Raw genomic sequence first — 16,320 nt, forward strand, 5'->3', positions numbered from 1 at the left:
GTTCATAGCTCCCCAAGGAATGAATGAATCTTGATAGCTGTCAGAGTCTATTCCAGAGAGATATTCCTAGATAACCCAAAAGTCCAAAGCACTCCCAGACCAAGCCAAGAATAACCAAACTCCTGACATATTGTCTCATCTTTGCCAGGTTAATATACCAGCAAGAAGGGAAATGACATGTCAATTACGTAATAACTAGACACGGATAGTTTATGAACAAGTCCACATTTCATTTTGATATTGGCTTCCTTGGCTTAAACGCTTTTTCTGTCAAGGCGCCATTTACTCTATATCCTCCTGCGTCAGCAACGCCACAAAAGGTATACGGCATATTGCTATCCATACCAAGAGCACGTCTTGGCTTTATGCGCTGTCAAAATGTTAAAGTCTCTTCTACACGACTCGACTGTTCATCGGAGCAACGACTTTCCGAACCCATTGTGATCAGTGATGAAAGCGATCAAGAAGAAGCAACGCAAGAATTTTATGGAGAAAAGCCTTTTTCAAGCGTTACGCGCGAGAAACGTAAGGGCAGGATCGATGTTGCTGGTAGGGTTCAGAGTACTGTTGTTGAGAACTGTAGTCTTGAGGATAGAGAGGCTATCAAGACGAAACTATCCAAACTTGATGCTGAGGTACATATCTGTTTCGCTCGGCTTAGTCTTCATGTTGGCTCGTTCACTCATCACTAAGATCAGATTGATGATGTGAAGGCACAACTTGAACCCCTGCAATCTCTCCTTGCTTCGCTCAAGGCGGAGAGACAAGTACTGCAGAAAGAAGTTTCGCATCTCTGCCATGTGAAGCCCGATATGTTGCCATCATCTGCCCATGTGAGGCTTGATTACCAGTCATCTTCTTTCCCGTTTTCAGACGCTGTGCTTCAAACTCTAAAAAACGTTTTTTCACTCTCCTCGTTCCGTATGTGTCAACAAGGCGTGATCAATGCCGCAGTAGATAATAGGGACATTATTTGTGTCATGCCAACTGGCGGAGGAAAGAGCTTGACGTATCAGTTACCAGCGGTAATAGGTAGTGGTTTGACAGTGGTTATTTCTCCGCTATTGGCATTGATTTGGGATCAAGTCAGGGGACTAAGAGAACTCGGTATTGAATGCACAGTGAGTGCTGTATTCCTGGCATATTTAAGACGACGCTGACGCCTAAAATGATAATCAGATGATCACAGGGTCAATAGGTAGGGATGAACAGAATGATATCTATCGGAGATTGAAAGAGGGGACGAAGAACAGAGCAAAAGAGATACAGGTGCGTTACTAGGAGATGTTGCTATTTGTGCTTATACACCTTGTAGCTTTGTTATGTAACTGTGCGCTATGACTAGTAGCAAAGGGGCAGATTCGCTTATTGTAGGCAGCCAGAAAAGATGTCAAGATCCAAGAGATTTATTTCAATTCTGGAAAAATTGAACTCTGAAGCTCGTCTCAGTGAGTCTAGCGATCCTTTATGTCGCATTCTTCTTATAGTTGTCAACAACCAGCGCGGTTTGTTATTGGTTAGTACACAAGATTGAAAATTGTCATGGCGTAACCAAAATATGTTGTCGTAGATGAAGCACACTGTTGCAGCCAACTGGGTCATGGTAAATTCGTGTTTTCTGTCAATCATGATATATAGGGTAGCCTTTTCTGATATTTTCTAGATTTTAGGCCGGATTACAAAAAGCTGTCTATGTTGAAGGCATTATTTCCAAGGGTACCTATCCAAGCCGTTGTATGTTCACTTCCTTGTCTACCACGTTTTGAATGCTGATTTCGCTTGATATGACTTGTCAATACTACCATTCCAGACAGCAACTTTGAGCTCAAAATCTTTACCAGACCTACTAAAAATTCTACAAATGAACCCAATAACGGACGGAAGGGGTGCGAAATTGTCATGATTTAGTCCCCTTTGCTATTCTCACTTTGGCGCAGATGCCAATGCCACTGGTACAGTCTTCTTCTCGGCACCGCTCTTTCGCCCCAATCTCCATTATAAAGTCTTTTCCAAACCACCCAACGCCAAGGCAACCATAGCAGCGATGGGACAATGGATTAAAGATCAACACAACGGGGAGAGTGGGATCATTTATTGCCTTTCTAAGAGAGATGCAACGAATGTTGCAGATGAGCTGTTCCAATGGAGCGAGGGAAATATCAAGGTTTGTCATACAGTTTTCAACTCTGTCCGTTATGAGTGGGGCTGATATAGAGTAGACTGGAGTGTATCACGCCGAGGTCAGTGATGATCAAAAGGAAGCGTTGCATATTGAATGGCGAAAAGGGAAAATTAAGTACGTTCATGACAGATATAATAAATAGGTTCCTAATCGCAATTTAGCTGCATATGTGCAACTATTGCATTTGGGATGGGCATAGATAAAGGCGATGTGAGATATGTTATTCGTGAGCGTTTTCAATAAACCAGAACATATTTCATCTCAACTAATGTTTGAAATAGATCATTCTGTGCGTACGTTCATGCATGTTACTTGGTGCTTGTATCTGGCTGCACATGCTCTAGTCCCGTCTATCATGTATCAGCTAACATTACGGCCAGATGTCTAAAACTCTAGAAGGCTACTATCAAGAAACAGGGCGAGCAGGGCGCGATGGAAAGACAAGCGATTGCGTCCTTTTCTATCGAGGACAAGATTGCACGCGACTAGCCAGTCTAGTCTTTGCAGATGTTGATGGGCTTACAAAATGTGAGTTGTGACAGTGATTTACAATCAGCGTATTGACCAGAGCAGTGAAAGAAATGTTGAGGTTTGCTCAAGATTTAACGACTTGTAGAAAGGTGGCTTTTGCTAAAGTACGCCATTATTGCATTCTTGTATTTCGTTCAGAGGAGAGCCATGACATTGATCACCATGATACAGTATTTCCATGCTTCGTCATCACTATCAGCTTCGGCATGGGATCAACCTCCAACCAGCTCATCACCATCGGCATCTTCTCATTCAAATACTATATGCAAAATATGTGATAATTGTCTTCGTCAGCCACATACAATCATTACTCGCGACGTCACATTTGACAGTTGGAAAATCCTTCGCATAGCACAAACAATAACAGCCAACGGAGGAAGAGTCACGCTGCAAAGCTTTTGTAACTTGGTTCGAGGATTGGGAAACGGGAACTTCACAATTGGAGACGGGAAGGACAAAAATCAAGGAACAATAAATCTCGATGATGTCGAAGGGAAGGTCGACCTCAATATAGATGTGAATTATCACGGAATACTTCAATGTCCAATGATAGTTACTGAAAAGAATTGCAGGACGTGGAAATCTTAACAATTCATCTGTTTTTGCTTGGCTACCTCAATATATGTAGGTTCTTGCCTCACGCTGTAAATGAGACTCTATTCATGTCATAGTAGCTTTTCACGCCACCCCATGTACGTCCCAGTCACAGCTTTGCAAGTTTATGTAACACCAGTGGTCTGATTGTTTACAGATAGTGTAAACGCCTACATGATCTCTTCCAACACAGCTGTTCGCCTAACTAGATTTTCTCGAGCTGCTATAGAGGCTGGAGAAGTCATGCACCCTATCACATGTACATTCCCACAAAATCTCAAGAAGGATAAGCTACATCAGGCTTTCAAGAAAGAAAAGGTCGCAAAAGTATCCACAAAAGGAGAGAACCGGTCCAAAAGGAAGACAAATATTGAGGCTGCAGATGTTCAAATGTCACCCCAACAGGCGAAAAAGAAGATGAAGGCCACAAGGGACCTTGATGTGGCTGATGCATAAATTCCCTCTCAAAAATCTATCATGTTAATGAAAGCGAAAACATTGGATCATAAAAAAGAATTCGGAGATTTCACTAGAAATTGGGGCGGCATCTTGGGCAATGATTGAGAATAAAGACGGGGTTTGTGGCTAGTTCAACAATAACTAGCATTGCAGAGAAAAAATGTGATAAGAGCAACAATCTATGATTACATAGACATGAAATTCAATAACCGCGTTTTTGACGTGAGTGCCAGGATGATGGAGAAGGAAGATAAAGAGAGTTGAGAAGATAGTGTATTTTGAGGAAATGGTATAGTTGAACGACGGTAGTAGAAGGTAAGAAGATATAAAAAGGACTTATTGTTCATAGCTCCCCAGAGAATCAATCTAAATAGCTGTCTTTGTCTATTACAGCTAGAAACTCCTCAGCGAAGCGACACCCAGTCCCGAAGCCTTTTAGTTTTAAACTCCTAGACATAACCGATCCTTGACAGTGGCTGATTGCTTCCTTACGATACACATTGTAGAACTAAAATGCAAAGAGACATAAAAATTTGAACTACATGCTCTCAAACCGGGCTTAAATTTTCTGTTGTTTTTACATAACTACCGCTGTTTCAGCTTTGCTTATACTATGCGAAACAGCTAGATATTCAAATTTGGATCTATGGCAATGACTCGTTGTTTTGATTGGTAAGCGTGCACTTTTCTCAACTTCATCGTTTTTTCAATACATGATTTCGTAACTCCGAAAGTAATTGACGTTGCTAATCAATACAATGCTTCGCAATTTGCATGAATTTGACATAGACGGAAAAGAATGGTATAAAACCTCGTCTGATTCGGATTTTGCTCAACAACCTTCATTGAACAAGATTGAAATACATTTCATTAACTTTCACAAGACTGATTCTGACGTGAACATAGGGAATGCATAATTGTAGCATACAGTTTACAAGATGCGTCAATACGAACGAGCCAAAATTGATTGAATGAGGTGCTTTTAATCATACACATATGATTTTGTTTTCCGATAGTACTATTGATTATATGTTATTCCTGTAAAGGACTTTTTTGATATGTATGATTGAGTAGCTCGTCACGTTTTGACCCTAAAGAAAGCCATTCCTTCTTTTGCTTCTTCCACACTCTGTTCTAATGATCTGTCGTCCTGCGTCAACCATCGGTCATCTGCCTCTATTCCTTCCAAACTTCCATTAGTCTTGATCAGCTGCTCCCATCTTTGTCGCCGTCGTGTTAGATCGAGCATTGCCAATGGACTCGAATGTCCAGTGACCAAGATCAAAGCTGTGTTGGGGGGCAAAGAAGAGTGCAAGGATGTAAGCAGAGTATCAAAACGTGTCAAAGCTTGTTCAAGAGTGTTTTCGCTATCGACCGTAAGAGTAGGATCCCCATTGTCCCCTAGTACAAATGTTTAAAACTCATAACAAAACCAAAGAACGTGAGACTTACATCCTTGCACGCGTGCTAAATCCATCAATCTGGCGAAAACAAAATCATGTGACTTGACATGTTGTCTGACAGCAGTCCAAACCTCTTCATCATCTGAACATGATATCGCAGTAGTTGCTTTGTTGCCATAAAGCCAACGAGGATTGCCATAATCGCAATAAGCCGATGTTTTACCTTTTGGCGAATTTATTGTATATCTGTTTAGTCGTTCCACAATTGGTTCCATGTTGTTCATCGAGTTGCCAAATTCCGGGCCTTCTTCAAGTAAGTACTCTGACACTGAGCTGTTACAAAAATCTACTAACCATACTCCATTTTCATCCTAAGAAGATCCACGCACGCTTTCGCATCTTCCACCGAATCGTGACCCTCCTCGCTTGCTTGGATCTCCTTGTTCAGCCATTTTTGCGCTAACCATTTCAGCCCAGGTTTGAAAGGGGGTCCTCTCGGATGCTTATAGATGAGAGCGGTATCAATACATAGTGGATGTCGTATCCGGAGAGCATTCAGATCACATTCAAGTGAGTGGCCGAGGAGGATGGTATGTGGCGTAATAATGGGTGTTTCGCCAAGAAGAAGACATTGCTGAATAGAGGCAACTGTATGAGTAGCTGTGCGAAGCAAATCGGCTGTAATTCCTGACCATCTGTTGCGATAGACTCAGCCATCGCGACATGCATTAAAACACCACTTACCGGGTACGATAATCTGTAATTTCTAATGGAGGTTTCACAAAATGATCAAAGACAGTTTGGCCAGACTCAAAATCAACAACGGATACTCTCGCAAGCTCATCCCCGTCGTTTGAAACAACCTAAAATCAAGTATCAAACCTTTAATCCCTTCACGAATTCACAACTTCTCACCATTTCGCAATCGATAGCCAATACGGGATAGATCCCGTTGTCAGGCGGATTTTGAGCTTCGGCTGTCTCAACCCAGTCTCCTTTTCTAGTATTGCCCTTGACAGATTTTGCTGAATTAGTAATAGCGACAGCCCCAGAATTTGCCGAAAGACTATCTATGCTCGGTGCGTCGTGCGAACCTGATAGTTTTTGCATCAACTGCTCAGGCAATTGCCATTTTTCTGAGCCGGGAATCACGATGGAATTTCCTTTGGGAAGATAGGAAGGAAGACTGTAATTGTTGTCTATCATTTGGTTTGGCGTGAGGAGGAACATGAGTGGTAGGTGACGCCCGAGTGTCGATGCCGATTCTAGATAAGTTAGAACCAACAACATGAGCGTATTCACTAACAGCGACAGACAGAAAGCAATAGAACCAACGGTGAAGTCTTTGAGTTTCTTCATCTATTTGCTTCTTGACACTGTCTGGCATGGGAGACATAAGCAATTGGTTAATTGGGGAATGCATTTTGGTTTTGTCTCCTGGAGCTCTGGTTGGGCATCCATACGTAAAAAGCTCTGACATGGAAGGGACCTTTGAGGATGATGTTGATTGTGTCAAGTCTTCGACTGTAGATTCTGCCGAGTCGGGTGAAAGAGAAAAGGGCATAGATGACTTTGTGACATTGGGATTGAGGCCAAGATGCGCCGGAAGCAAGCCTGGGATGTATAGCACCACAGTATGTGAGATGAACGATTTGTTCTAGCTTTTATAAGTGGGATAAAAGATCTAGTTTGCCTTACTCACTTCAACATGAATCCATTGAGGCTTTTGAGCATTGACGAGTATATAAAGCAGTAAATCACGGATATGCTTCAACATGTCAGATTAGAAAAGTGCCATTAAACGAATGCTTACTGCTATTGTAACCTTTTTGCCATATCTCAAATCCTGTATATTGTACTGAAACGAGGGCTTGTGTTTTGCTACTTTTTTCTGTTTACGCTTCTCCTCGCGTGTTGGGATTCTGGTAAACTCATCTTCTGATATCTCTGGTGGCGTCTTGCGCTTTGAAGAGGAGGATGCTGGAGATGCCGAGGACATTGTTTTTTTGCTAAAGAGTGAATGCTACGATTATATGAAAAACAGAAATAGTATCTCATAAAAATAAAACCATTGCAGTTACGTAATACGGACTGAATCTGTCTGACTTTACAGGTAAATGTCCATCTCATTCTTGATTTATATCAATCACAGGTTTAATCAAGCAAATTAACGGTACCAGCCAGCATAACAAACATGCGTGCCCCGAAAATGCAATGGCGGTACTATATGGCAGACATGTTATGACAAAGTATTAGATATTGCATATCTAATCCAGCTATGCTGTAGCAAACCGCGCGTCTTATGCGGTATGCAATTCAACTAGATTGTAGTCTCCGGCTCCTAGAGAAACCTGCTGGTCCTGTGCGTAGTGAGCTACATCTCGATGCGAACATAAAGCACTTTTAACGGCAATCCTCGAATAGACGTGGAAGAAAGGTGATTTACCTTACAAACGTCTGTCTACATCTGCTTTCTGAGAGTGCTGCAATAGAATTAGGCAACCATGTCCACTTTGGTAAGTAGCACTCTTTGAACACCGAATAAGAATTTACTTGGTCAACACATGTCGCATAAAACACTCCTACACTCTACTATCAGAAACAAGAAACAGTCGAAAGCTAGTGTCGAGCCTTTCCTTTGAGATTTATGCCTGTTAAAGAAATAACCTGGAAGGTGTAAACGAGCGTCAATGGAAATAGCAGGGACAGTCTCCTTTCTGCGGCAGCCGCCCCATCTTTGTTCAGTGACATGATAATCTGTCTCGACAACTGACCTCAACAGCTTGAAAGTAGAAAACGAGGACTCTTTAGCCTAGCCAGAACTCTATTACCCTTCACTATGTCTGTCCAGTCTCTGCAAGCTCCACGATCACTATCAAGCCATGATCTCACAGCCGAAGCAGACAAATTGAGTGGCATTGTGTCTGCTCTGTACTCTCGGACGAACCATTTACTTCGTAACAAACATATTCAAGCTGCCATCGCCTCATGTAACTCAGCTTGTGACAAGAACAACAGTCCGCGGTACATGTGGAATGCAGACCTTACGGATCCTGAAGATATTCATGGCAAAATGGCCAAACTTTTGAGTGACTTGCTGGTTACCGTGAACGAATGCAGATTGGCTCCGCCAGAAAAAAATATTGCAAGAGGAATGCAACAAACCAAACAAGTTTGCGAAGAGGTTGACTCGATCATCCAGGCCGATGAACTGTCAGCAAGTGAAGAAGTCAAAGCCGTGTTGAAAGAAGTCTCACAGCTCTTGGAAAAGATAATGTTCCATTTGAAAGAAGCAAAAATGGCTCTACCAACCAGCAGGAGAGGAAACGCATAGCCGTTGTTTATGACAAGTCTCGGAATCTACACGAGATACGCTACAACCTTGCATCTCTGCTGTCCTACCTTGGTCTGCCGTGGAGCGCATGATAGCAGTATCTACCGGATTCTCCTTTTGTCTTGTTCGTTACTGTTGTTTATCTATGAATGTATATAAATGTTTGTAGAATGTGTCTCCTCGAGAATCGGTCTGTTTTCACTGCTACCTTGCTAAACTCTGCAGCGTTTCAGGTTATCCCCAGTTATTCGAAAAGAGGACTTGAATACTCATCGCCAGCAGGGCCACATGCAGGCCTCGCCTCTGTGCTATAGCTAGAACCTCAAAGCGACTGCCACCGTCCTTCACCTGCAGCTTTTTAACCCGCCCGTGTTGGAATTAAAGACACCTATGCAGGACATGATCATGGAAAAACGACAATGCAACCTCGCTGTGTCATGCGATAATCCATCGGTATGCACTGGCTCTTTAGTACACACTGTTGGCTACTCCCAGTCTATCCAACATACAAATCCAAATATAATGTTGTGGCTAAAAATGCTGCTACACTACAGACGATTGCTGCACTCTTACAACATGATAGGTCTGCACCATTCTGCCACCACATCTTGGATTGGTTTGCGCCATCTGGCCCCGATATCCTAGGTTGGTTTCCACCATTCTGCGACATACACCTGTAACCCAATACCCTTAACCACCCTTGGCCTTGTGTTTCTTCTTAACCCTCTTGTCTGACAGGAGTGTCTTGAAAACTGCCCAGCATGGAACCGTCGGTGTTGTATCCGTTAAATTTCCCTCCATCGTAAACCCCTTCTCCCAAATCTGATCAAGAACCATTTGTGGCCAAGGAAAGCGCACTCTTGTCGATGAATACAAGCGATGGTGTTGACCTTTCAACATCCTCCTATAAATGTTCCTTACCGCGAATCCACCTCCAACGCTCTTCACCCAAACCGTGACTCTCCAGTCCCGGAGGCCTTCCACTGGTACAACAGGATAGCGATTATTAGCCTCCAAGCGAGGCTGTCAGTTTGTGGTTGTATTCATGTTGAGTCGACGTGTTGCGACCTGGACCGATGGCCTCAAGTTATCGACTTATAGGCTTGACTGTATGCTGGTGTATGGTATTCGCGCTGAACAACAATTGAAAGTAGGACAGTAAGCGCAGGGTTGTAACACCTCTCTGTCATGAATATTAGCAATAATTAATATCCACGCTCTGTACCAAAAGGTCACAATAATGCAATCTACATTGCATTATTACTTATTGGCTATATTCCATGTCATAATTCCAAGGTTCTGACACTCTCGACAACCTTGGCAAAGCCAGCCTCGTCCCAAGGCCGCCTGTTCAAATCCAAGACTTACCACTTTCCTCATGTCAAGGCAACTATCAAGAAGTTTACCATAATGTCCATAACGACTTTATAACAAAGGTTCATCCTATCCCTCCCACCCTTATTCTAGCACACAAAACCATAGCGGTAACATCACCTTCAGCACTCTGAACCAAACACAGCAGTCCAGCCGTCGTCTTGATCCCTTGCCATACCTCCTATCATACATCATCTTTGACAAAATGCATAGCCGAGCAGAATTCTAGTAAACAGCAAGCGAGCTGAAACGAGATGACTAGAAAAGTCTGCTTCTTTTTACAAACGTTTTTTTCCGTCTGTAACCTTTGTTAATGAAATAGAGCAGAAGCTTGGGCTGCGTTTTCCAACCTTCTTACAAAAGCAGAGCACTTTTCTGTCAGCGATATATCGACGTCTGCAACACCGTCACAACGACTCCACGCTACGACACTAAACATGAGCCAGATGTCACCACCTCTTACCAGCATCGTGACTGACCAACAGTCTTCAGATGGAGATACAGCAGCGAACGATGCGTTATTCAAGACAAATATCGCATTAGCCCAAGGCTGTTACAAATCAATGAGGGAAAAGGCCGACCATGAAGCCGCCTATGAAGCATACTCTCCAGAACACCAACAGTTCTTACGGACGTTGGAACGAGCTGCAACACACTGAGAGATGTCCTCTTCAATGGTAATATGGACCAGAAAAAAGTAGAAAAAGTCTTGAAAGAAGCTGAAACCCTTGACACAGCATTTGCGTCACTCATCACAACCGCGGCACAATCGTCCAGATACGCCAAAACAAGAACACTTCAGGATATGCGACGGGACTTGACAAAGTTGAGAGAGTCGGTAAACACGATATGAAATGCTTGCTGAAGAGGGTGCGTACTTTTTCCTATGGCCAAAGAATATGCACGAGATGGTAAGGATGTATAACATTGAGACCATCCTAGGACAAGTATCCTTCGACACATACAACACACACATTGCTCACGGCAAGAAGAGCGCGATGCGGTGGCGAAACAAAGCGAGCGAAATCTGTCGAGTCATCCAGCTACATACGTTTGGCGGCATGACTCGTGGTGGCGTACCGAGGAGAGCCAGCGACTCTGAGACTGGATAGAACAGCACTCGAGCCTTGGACGCAGCTCCTTCCTGGTTTTCCTTGATAGTTTCCACGCTCAAACCTCACCCATGGCGCTTGTAGCTTGGCTGAGCCGTAGTCGGACGATGCGTTGCCACTGTGTGGACGATTCTATCAAGACATTGACCTCGTCTAGATGGCTCGTCTATGAATAAGACAAGACGAGCGTTTTCAACACAAACCCAGCGTTATGCATTAGGCGTGCACCCGTCCACACGCCTATCCACGATCGACACTGACTCCCATTACGAGACTGCCTGGCAACACCGCTCGACAAGACCTATCAAAAGACTCTCTCTCCTTTGAGAATCGACGACAGGCGCGAATGAAAGAGGCCATCAACGGATTGAAGGGAGGCAGCGCGGAGATACTTGCGGACTTTTGTGCGGAGTGGTTATGGGAGCCATCCGTGGTGAGTCCGACATTGGGCGAACAGGTTAAAAGCGGAAGGCTGGGTGTTTCCAAACACATTGAACATTGTCTCTTGTGTCTTGTGACGGGATATCTTCGAAGCGCTAATCGTCAAGACTTTTCCAGCTATGGGCTCAGAAGATCAACCTGAGGATTCAATTGAAGCACAGTGGGGATTCAAACCAAAATCGTTATGTAGTAAGGATTCTACTCGGCCGGAAGATTTGCAAACAACAGGCTCTGGCCCATCTCAGCCCCCCTCCTCGTCTGCCAATGATACAATTCCCGAGTCAACCCCTAGCCAGCAGTCGCAGAAACATCCGACTTTTAAGGAATGGGGGAGTCTTCAAATTAGGCAACGTAAAATGGAGTTATACGCACTGGAAAGGAAGCAACGTTCGAGGAACTCTTCTGCCGGAGGCAAGTCGACAAGGGCTGGGGAAGACACTACGAGTAATGACAACGAAATCCGAGAAACACGTAAAAAATTAAGGGACTTTGAGAAGTCATTCCAGAGCGCGCTGAATCTTCATCCAAGTGAACCACGAGACATGAGTATACATTACGCTTACGAGAAGAGCATTCGTGACGCGAACCCTAAAGAATCACTCTTTTGGGGGAAGTAGCACATAATCGGGAACGGTTCGGTTGTGTTACGTTCAGACACGCTCAGTGGGTGGATATGTGAATGACCCAGTAGAGGTAGTTTAGTGGAGAGAACAGAGATGAAACCGCAGGGTGAATGGCAATGTCCAATGGATGGAACAATCGATCGGACAGGTGAATCGCGGGTAGGGCCTAAATTGTAGCAGAAGCAGCGACGCATAACCATGTTGCGTATTGTTACCATCCTGTCTCTGGAGGACGGTGGTTGCTGGCTATAGGCTTTGGCTGTAAGGAGTGGTAAAATTCGAGGGAGAGTCGACGGCGTTGGACATGTATGCAGGAGTAAGGCCTGGTAGCATAGCGTATGATGAAATCCTCTTGGAGGATTAGTGATCGTATAAACATGTTTTATACATCTATGTATTGGACAGTAGGAGACAGGACGGTGTATTCACAACGGCAACAGCATACCCCCTCCAACGCGATGAGCTCCTGCGAGCCAAAGCGATGTCATTGAGCGAGGTGACTGGCAATGGTTTGGTTGTGAGTGAACGAGTGATGCTTGCTGGCTGTGTACGGTGTTCTCATTCGGTGTATTCGCAATAGCCGCTCTCATCTACACACTGGTAGCCTTCCCTGTCTATCGAACAGAAAGTCTTCTCAGACGAGTACCGCTCAGCAGCCATGCGCCGTCGTAATACACTCCTAGAATCGGTCTCCTCTTGTGAGCTGCTCTTGTTCTGGTGTCTCACTGCCGTATCGTGCACTTGTCGATACACACCATGCCGTCCATTCCGCCGCATCTGACAGCTTGGGATGCAGCAACATAGCCATGCCTCTGCGGTCGACACGTTGTTGGATAATGGTAAGAGATGTACCAGTTGCTCACGAAAATCGGCGTTGTCCGCCCACAAGTCACCCACATGGATGAGCTGGCGGAGATTCGATGCAAGTCCGCTAGAGCCAGCCGCGTCGTGCAACGTTTATACAACCGCCGTTACCACTTTGCAACAATCCTACCAGCTATCCGAAACACCTAATGTCGATGGCAGAGTTGTATCTGTCTTTGCACCTATCGTAACATGTCATCAACGCGTACATCAGCAGTGCGAGCATATTGAGCGATATCACCATTTTCCACTACCAACACTGTCCATCACTCAGCTCTCAACGATGCCGTCCGACTCTGCTACCCAAGGCAAGAAAACGCACTCACTCGCAACAAACCTTTGGCAGCACTGCAGCTCAGTGCCATTCGTTCTGACCGTGGCACACGTATAGCGATATTCTCACTCGACTTTATGCATCAATGAAGCGACAACACCTCGCCACACGTCCAGTATATCCGCCAGCTCGTTATTCTCAAACCTGGCTCATCAGTAAAACTACAAAGCACAGATGGCATCGAGCTTGACCTGAACAAAGCCCATGCGGGATCTTTTCGCCTCTACACCGAGAACATGTACTCTCCCCCGCGCCGCAGACCAGCATTCACGACGTGACTCTCCCTCGCGTAGATTCCCAATCAGCGGTGGCCTTTCACCTGACCCAGAGTACTTTTCTCGCTTCAAAGCACCCAGGCCTGTCGGCAGCACATCCACCCAGCCAGACTCTGGGCAATCCAGCAGTAATCCAGTGGTATCTTCACGCCTCGAGACGGTCACCGACAGTACGCGTATGCGGACACAGCTACCAGCCCGGTATTCGCACTCGACTGCTTGGCTAACAACTGCATAGCTGGCATAGACCAAGCCGGCTACTCACATCCTTTTACAGTGAGCCATGAGCCAGGACTGCTTCCTCAAAAGCACCTACCATTCTACACTCTACAACGGCCATCCAGCAATCCCACCTGCTCGAAACACACTCTATGCCCAACTGTCATGACCTCTCCCTACCCATGACCCTTCGAACAGAGCTCTCTGTCATTCACAGGGTGTGTTGCTTTCGACTCTGTCAAGATGCTTGCCATCGTGCCCATGCTTGTTTTCGTCGTAGTCTCGTTCTTTCGCCCGCTGGGTCTGTTTTCCTGTTCATCTCTACACTTTTATCTTACTCGTGATTTAGTATCTTTCTAACTGTACGTATCTGCTTAATAATCTCGTGTGCACCATCAGACTGTAGAGCAGACTATGCATTCCCCGATTAGGCACGCAGGCCACTTGCACGCCTACCTTTTCTTCCACAGCCCTCCTATTCTCTTTATTGTATTTCCCATTTTTGATGAGACCTTTACGGATCCAGTTCCACTTTGATCTCCTCTCGATGCTCTTGACGCCTTTGACGCTGTTGTTGACGCCAGCTGCTGCTCTGTTTTCACCCTACCCAGGGCAGTATCCAAGTTGTCTGCCATTTCTTTCCATCTGTTGATGGGCTCCTGCCAGGCTGACATGCTAGGGCATGTGCTCTTTTTGGAAGCCGAACGGAAATGCATCTGGAGAATTTTGTTCTGTTCGAGCGCTTTATCCGCGTTCCCAGTCTTCAGTGTTTTGTGCAGTTCAGCCATGCCTTTTTCGATCACTTTACGAAAACCTTTTGGGTCATGTAATAATTTCGAATCTTCCTCCAAATGCCTCTTAAAGACGGTTTCAAAAAACATGCGAGTACTGAGCATATATGTTTTAGCCAATTCATTGTGATCTATATCCGGAGGCGGAGAATCCTGGGTGGTATCCGGCACGGCTTGTGTGCCACTGTGAAACCGATCGTCTGGTTGGCTTCCAGACCCGCGGCTGTCCGTAGAGCTTTCACGAGGAAAAGTGGTGGGATTGAAACCGGTGTAGGAGCTGCCTGCACTTGAGCCCATGGCTTAAAGTGTGGATGGCTGATAGAGACCAAACGAGGGACAGGCGACGAGTCTGAGGCGATGGGGGATGGTTTTGTTAATAGCTGGCTATTACCGTCCGCTTTTGACTCAGTATCAGCAAGAACTGAAGCTCCTACATCAGGCGGTGAAGCCGTTCAAATATATTCCTCCGGTCACTTCCTTTGACATTCGCGCATCCTTCTTTTCTCTGCGCGGGCGGACTTTCTCGGAAGCACGGCTGGCATGGTACAATGGATATCGCCGTGGATAGCTGTCTCGTTTGTCGCGCCATCGTTGTTGTCGGAATAGGAAATGGTGTTTGAATGGTAGAGAGGATATGGGAAAGCGGAGACGTGGTGAGGGATGGACGGGTGATGGATAGGCATGTGAAGGCATTTGGTGTGACACTGGGTTTGTTGGGTGACTGTTTTAGGTATACGAGATGTAAGTAGGGTATCGCTGTGGCAGTGGATGTTTTGATGCAGCAAATCTAGCACTGGTGTGGCGTAGAATCGAAGCATCCAAGGTAAAAGGGTTCTACGGTTTTGTCTATCTATCCATTTCCTTATCCGTAAGTGGTCTTCGTTGACGGACATTCCACAAACATTGCATACGTGAGTGCATTATGTCGATTAGCGACAGATTGCTCCTTTTTGCTCTGCAGCAACTGGTGTAGGAGATTTGATATGGTTCTGGAAAAGCAGATATCGGTCGGGATTGTTGATTCTCCTAAATCAGTCTGCGACATATCAGTAGACTCGAGGCAAACACACGCGCAACCTTTAGCAATGGCGCTGGTGTGTATAAAGAGTATGTCAGCGATGCAAGCGGACGTCATTTATGGAGTCTTTTACCCGTGGCGATGGCTGCTATACGTTTTCAGTAAATGCTTTTCATGGAATCAGCGCGGTATCTCTAAGAAAAAGAGTTGTACAACATACCATACAGCGAGAGTGTCAATCTGACAACATATTTAAGCAAGACTTGTCTTTGCTTTTCAACGAGTAACTTTCTGTTGCCATCATCAAAAGCCCAAGACAGAAAACTTTCAACATGAACCAGAGAATTGTATAGCGAAAAAGAAAAACTCATTGAGGTATGTGGTGATTTGAATATTTAGTCGCGAAATATTGAGAAATTATCCCGACATGCTTTTGATTTCCAAATTCAAAACGTTTTATCTCACTTTTATACATTCATTCCACTACTCTACATGATAATGTCGCCCATCAAACGCATATCTACCGACTCTTTGGCTCAATCAAACGCCTCCGCACTTTACGACAGCTCATAAGCTTTTGGTGCATGCCTCCAATTGCCCAAGAGTTTGACTGGCTCGCCAAGCGCCTTGAGCCTATTACGACGAGTCACAAGCGTCCACATCGTTGCCGTCTCTAGTAACCCGGCAGACCTTTACAACCAATGGCAAATATCACAGAAGAGTCATACTGCATATTGAAAGAGCCCTCTATGTGTATACTATGAAT

At 44.9% G+C, this 16,320-nt stretch overlaps 6 protein-coding genes across 6 annotated transcripts; 3 read left to right on the forward strand and 3 right to left on the reverse strand.

The window, feature by feature from the left end:
* Positions 1 to 212: 212 nt before the first annotated feature.
* On the forward strand, positions 213 to 3,763 carry L203_105302 (uncharacterized protein; the record flags this gene model as incomplete). Its single annotated transcript, XM_066214670.1, has 18 exons — positions 213 to 635; positions 699 to 1,121; positions 1,180 to 1,269; positions 1,316 to 1,330; positions 1,379 to 1,448; positions 1,571 to 1,603; positions 1,664 to 1,734; positions 1,811 to 1,886; positions 1,938 to 2,164; positions 2,220 to 2,296; positions 2,344 to 2,408; positions 2,464 to 2,471; positions 2,563 to 2,710; positions 2,756 to 2,817; positions 2,885 to 3,229; positions 3,286 to 3,337; positions 3,388 to 3,405; positions 3,465 to 3,763. The coding sequence occupies 18 exons, from the start codon at positions 213 to 215 to the stop codon at positions 3,761 to 3,763; spliced, it is 2,502 nt and encodes an 833-aa protein (XP_066070767.1).
* Positions 3,764 to 4,844: 1,081 nt separating this feature from the next.
* Positions 4,845 to 7,168, reverse strand: L203_105303 (uncharacterized protein; the record flags this gene model as incomplete). The annotated part of the gene is made up of 8 exons (XM_066214671.1): positions 4,845 to 5,167; positions 5,219 to 5,473; positions 5,524 to 5,864; positions 5,914 to 6,032; positions 6,085 to 6,434; positions 6,505 to 6,826; positions 6,872 to 6,937; positions 6,983 to 7,168. 8 exons carry the CDS (start codon positions 7,166 to 7,168, stop codon positions 4,845 to 4,847), a joined length of 1,962 nt encoding a protein of 653 aa, XP_066070768.1.
* Positions 7,169 to 8,008: 840 nt separating this feature from the next.
* Positions 8,009 to 8,503, forward strand: L203_105304 (uncharacterized protein; the record flags this gene model as incomplete). Its single annotated transcript, XM_066214672.1, has 1 exon — positions 8,009 to 8,503. One exon carries the CDS (start codon positions 8,009 to 8,011, stop codon positions 8,501 to 8,503), a length of 495 nt encoding a protein of 164 aa, XP_066070769.1.
* A 1,781-nt stretch (positions 8,504 to 10,284) lies between these two features.
* Positions 10,285 to 10,630, reverse strand: L203_105305 (uncharacterized protein; the record flags this gene model as incomplete). The annotated part of the gene is made up of 3 exons (XM_066214673.1): positions 10,285 to 10,300; positions 10,357 to 10,427; positions 10,499 to 10,630. The coding sequence occupies 3 exons, from the start codon at positions 10,628 to 10,630 to the stop codon at positions 10,285 to 10,287; spliced, it is 219 nt and encodes a 72-aa protein (XP_066070770.1).
* A 919-nt stretch (positions 10,631 to 11,549) lies between these two features.
* L203_105306 (uncharacterized protein) lies at positions 11,550 to 12,047 on the forward strand (the record flags this gene model as incomplete). Its single annotated transcript, XM_066214674.1, has 1 exon — positions 11,550 to 12,047. The coding sequence occupies one exon, from the start codon at positions 11,550 to 11,552 to the stop codon at positions 12,045 to 12,047; it is 498 nt and encodes a 165-aa protein (XP_066070771.1).
* A 1,740-nt stretch (positions 12,048 to 13,787) lies between these two features.
* L203_105307 (uncharacterized protein) lies at positions 13,788 to 14,833 on the reverse strand (the record flags this gene model as incomplete). Its single annotated transcript, XM_066214675.1, has 4 exons — positions 13,788 to 13,794; positions 13,843 to 13,853; positions 14,202 to 14,305; positions 14,353 to 14,833. 4 exons carry the CDS (start codon positions 14,831 to 14,833, stop codon positions 13,788 to 13,790), a joined length of 603 nt encoding a protein of 200 aa, XP_066070772.1.
* Between the last annotated feature and the right edge of the window lie 1,487 nt (positions 14,834 to 16,320).

This window comes from Cryptococcus depauperatus, chromosome 6 (genome assembly GCF_001720195.1).
Source record: "Cryptococcus depauperatus CBS 7841 chromosome 6, complete sequence".
Taxonomy (NCBI): domain Eukaryota; kingdom Fungi; phylum Basidiomycota; class Tremellomycetes; order Tremellales; family Cryptococcaceae; genus Cryptococcus; species Cryptococcus depauperatus.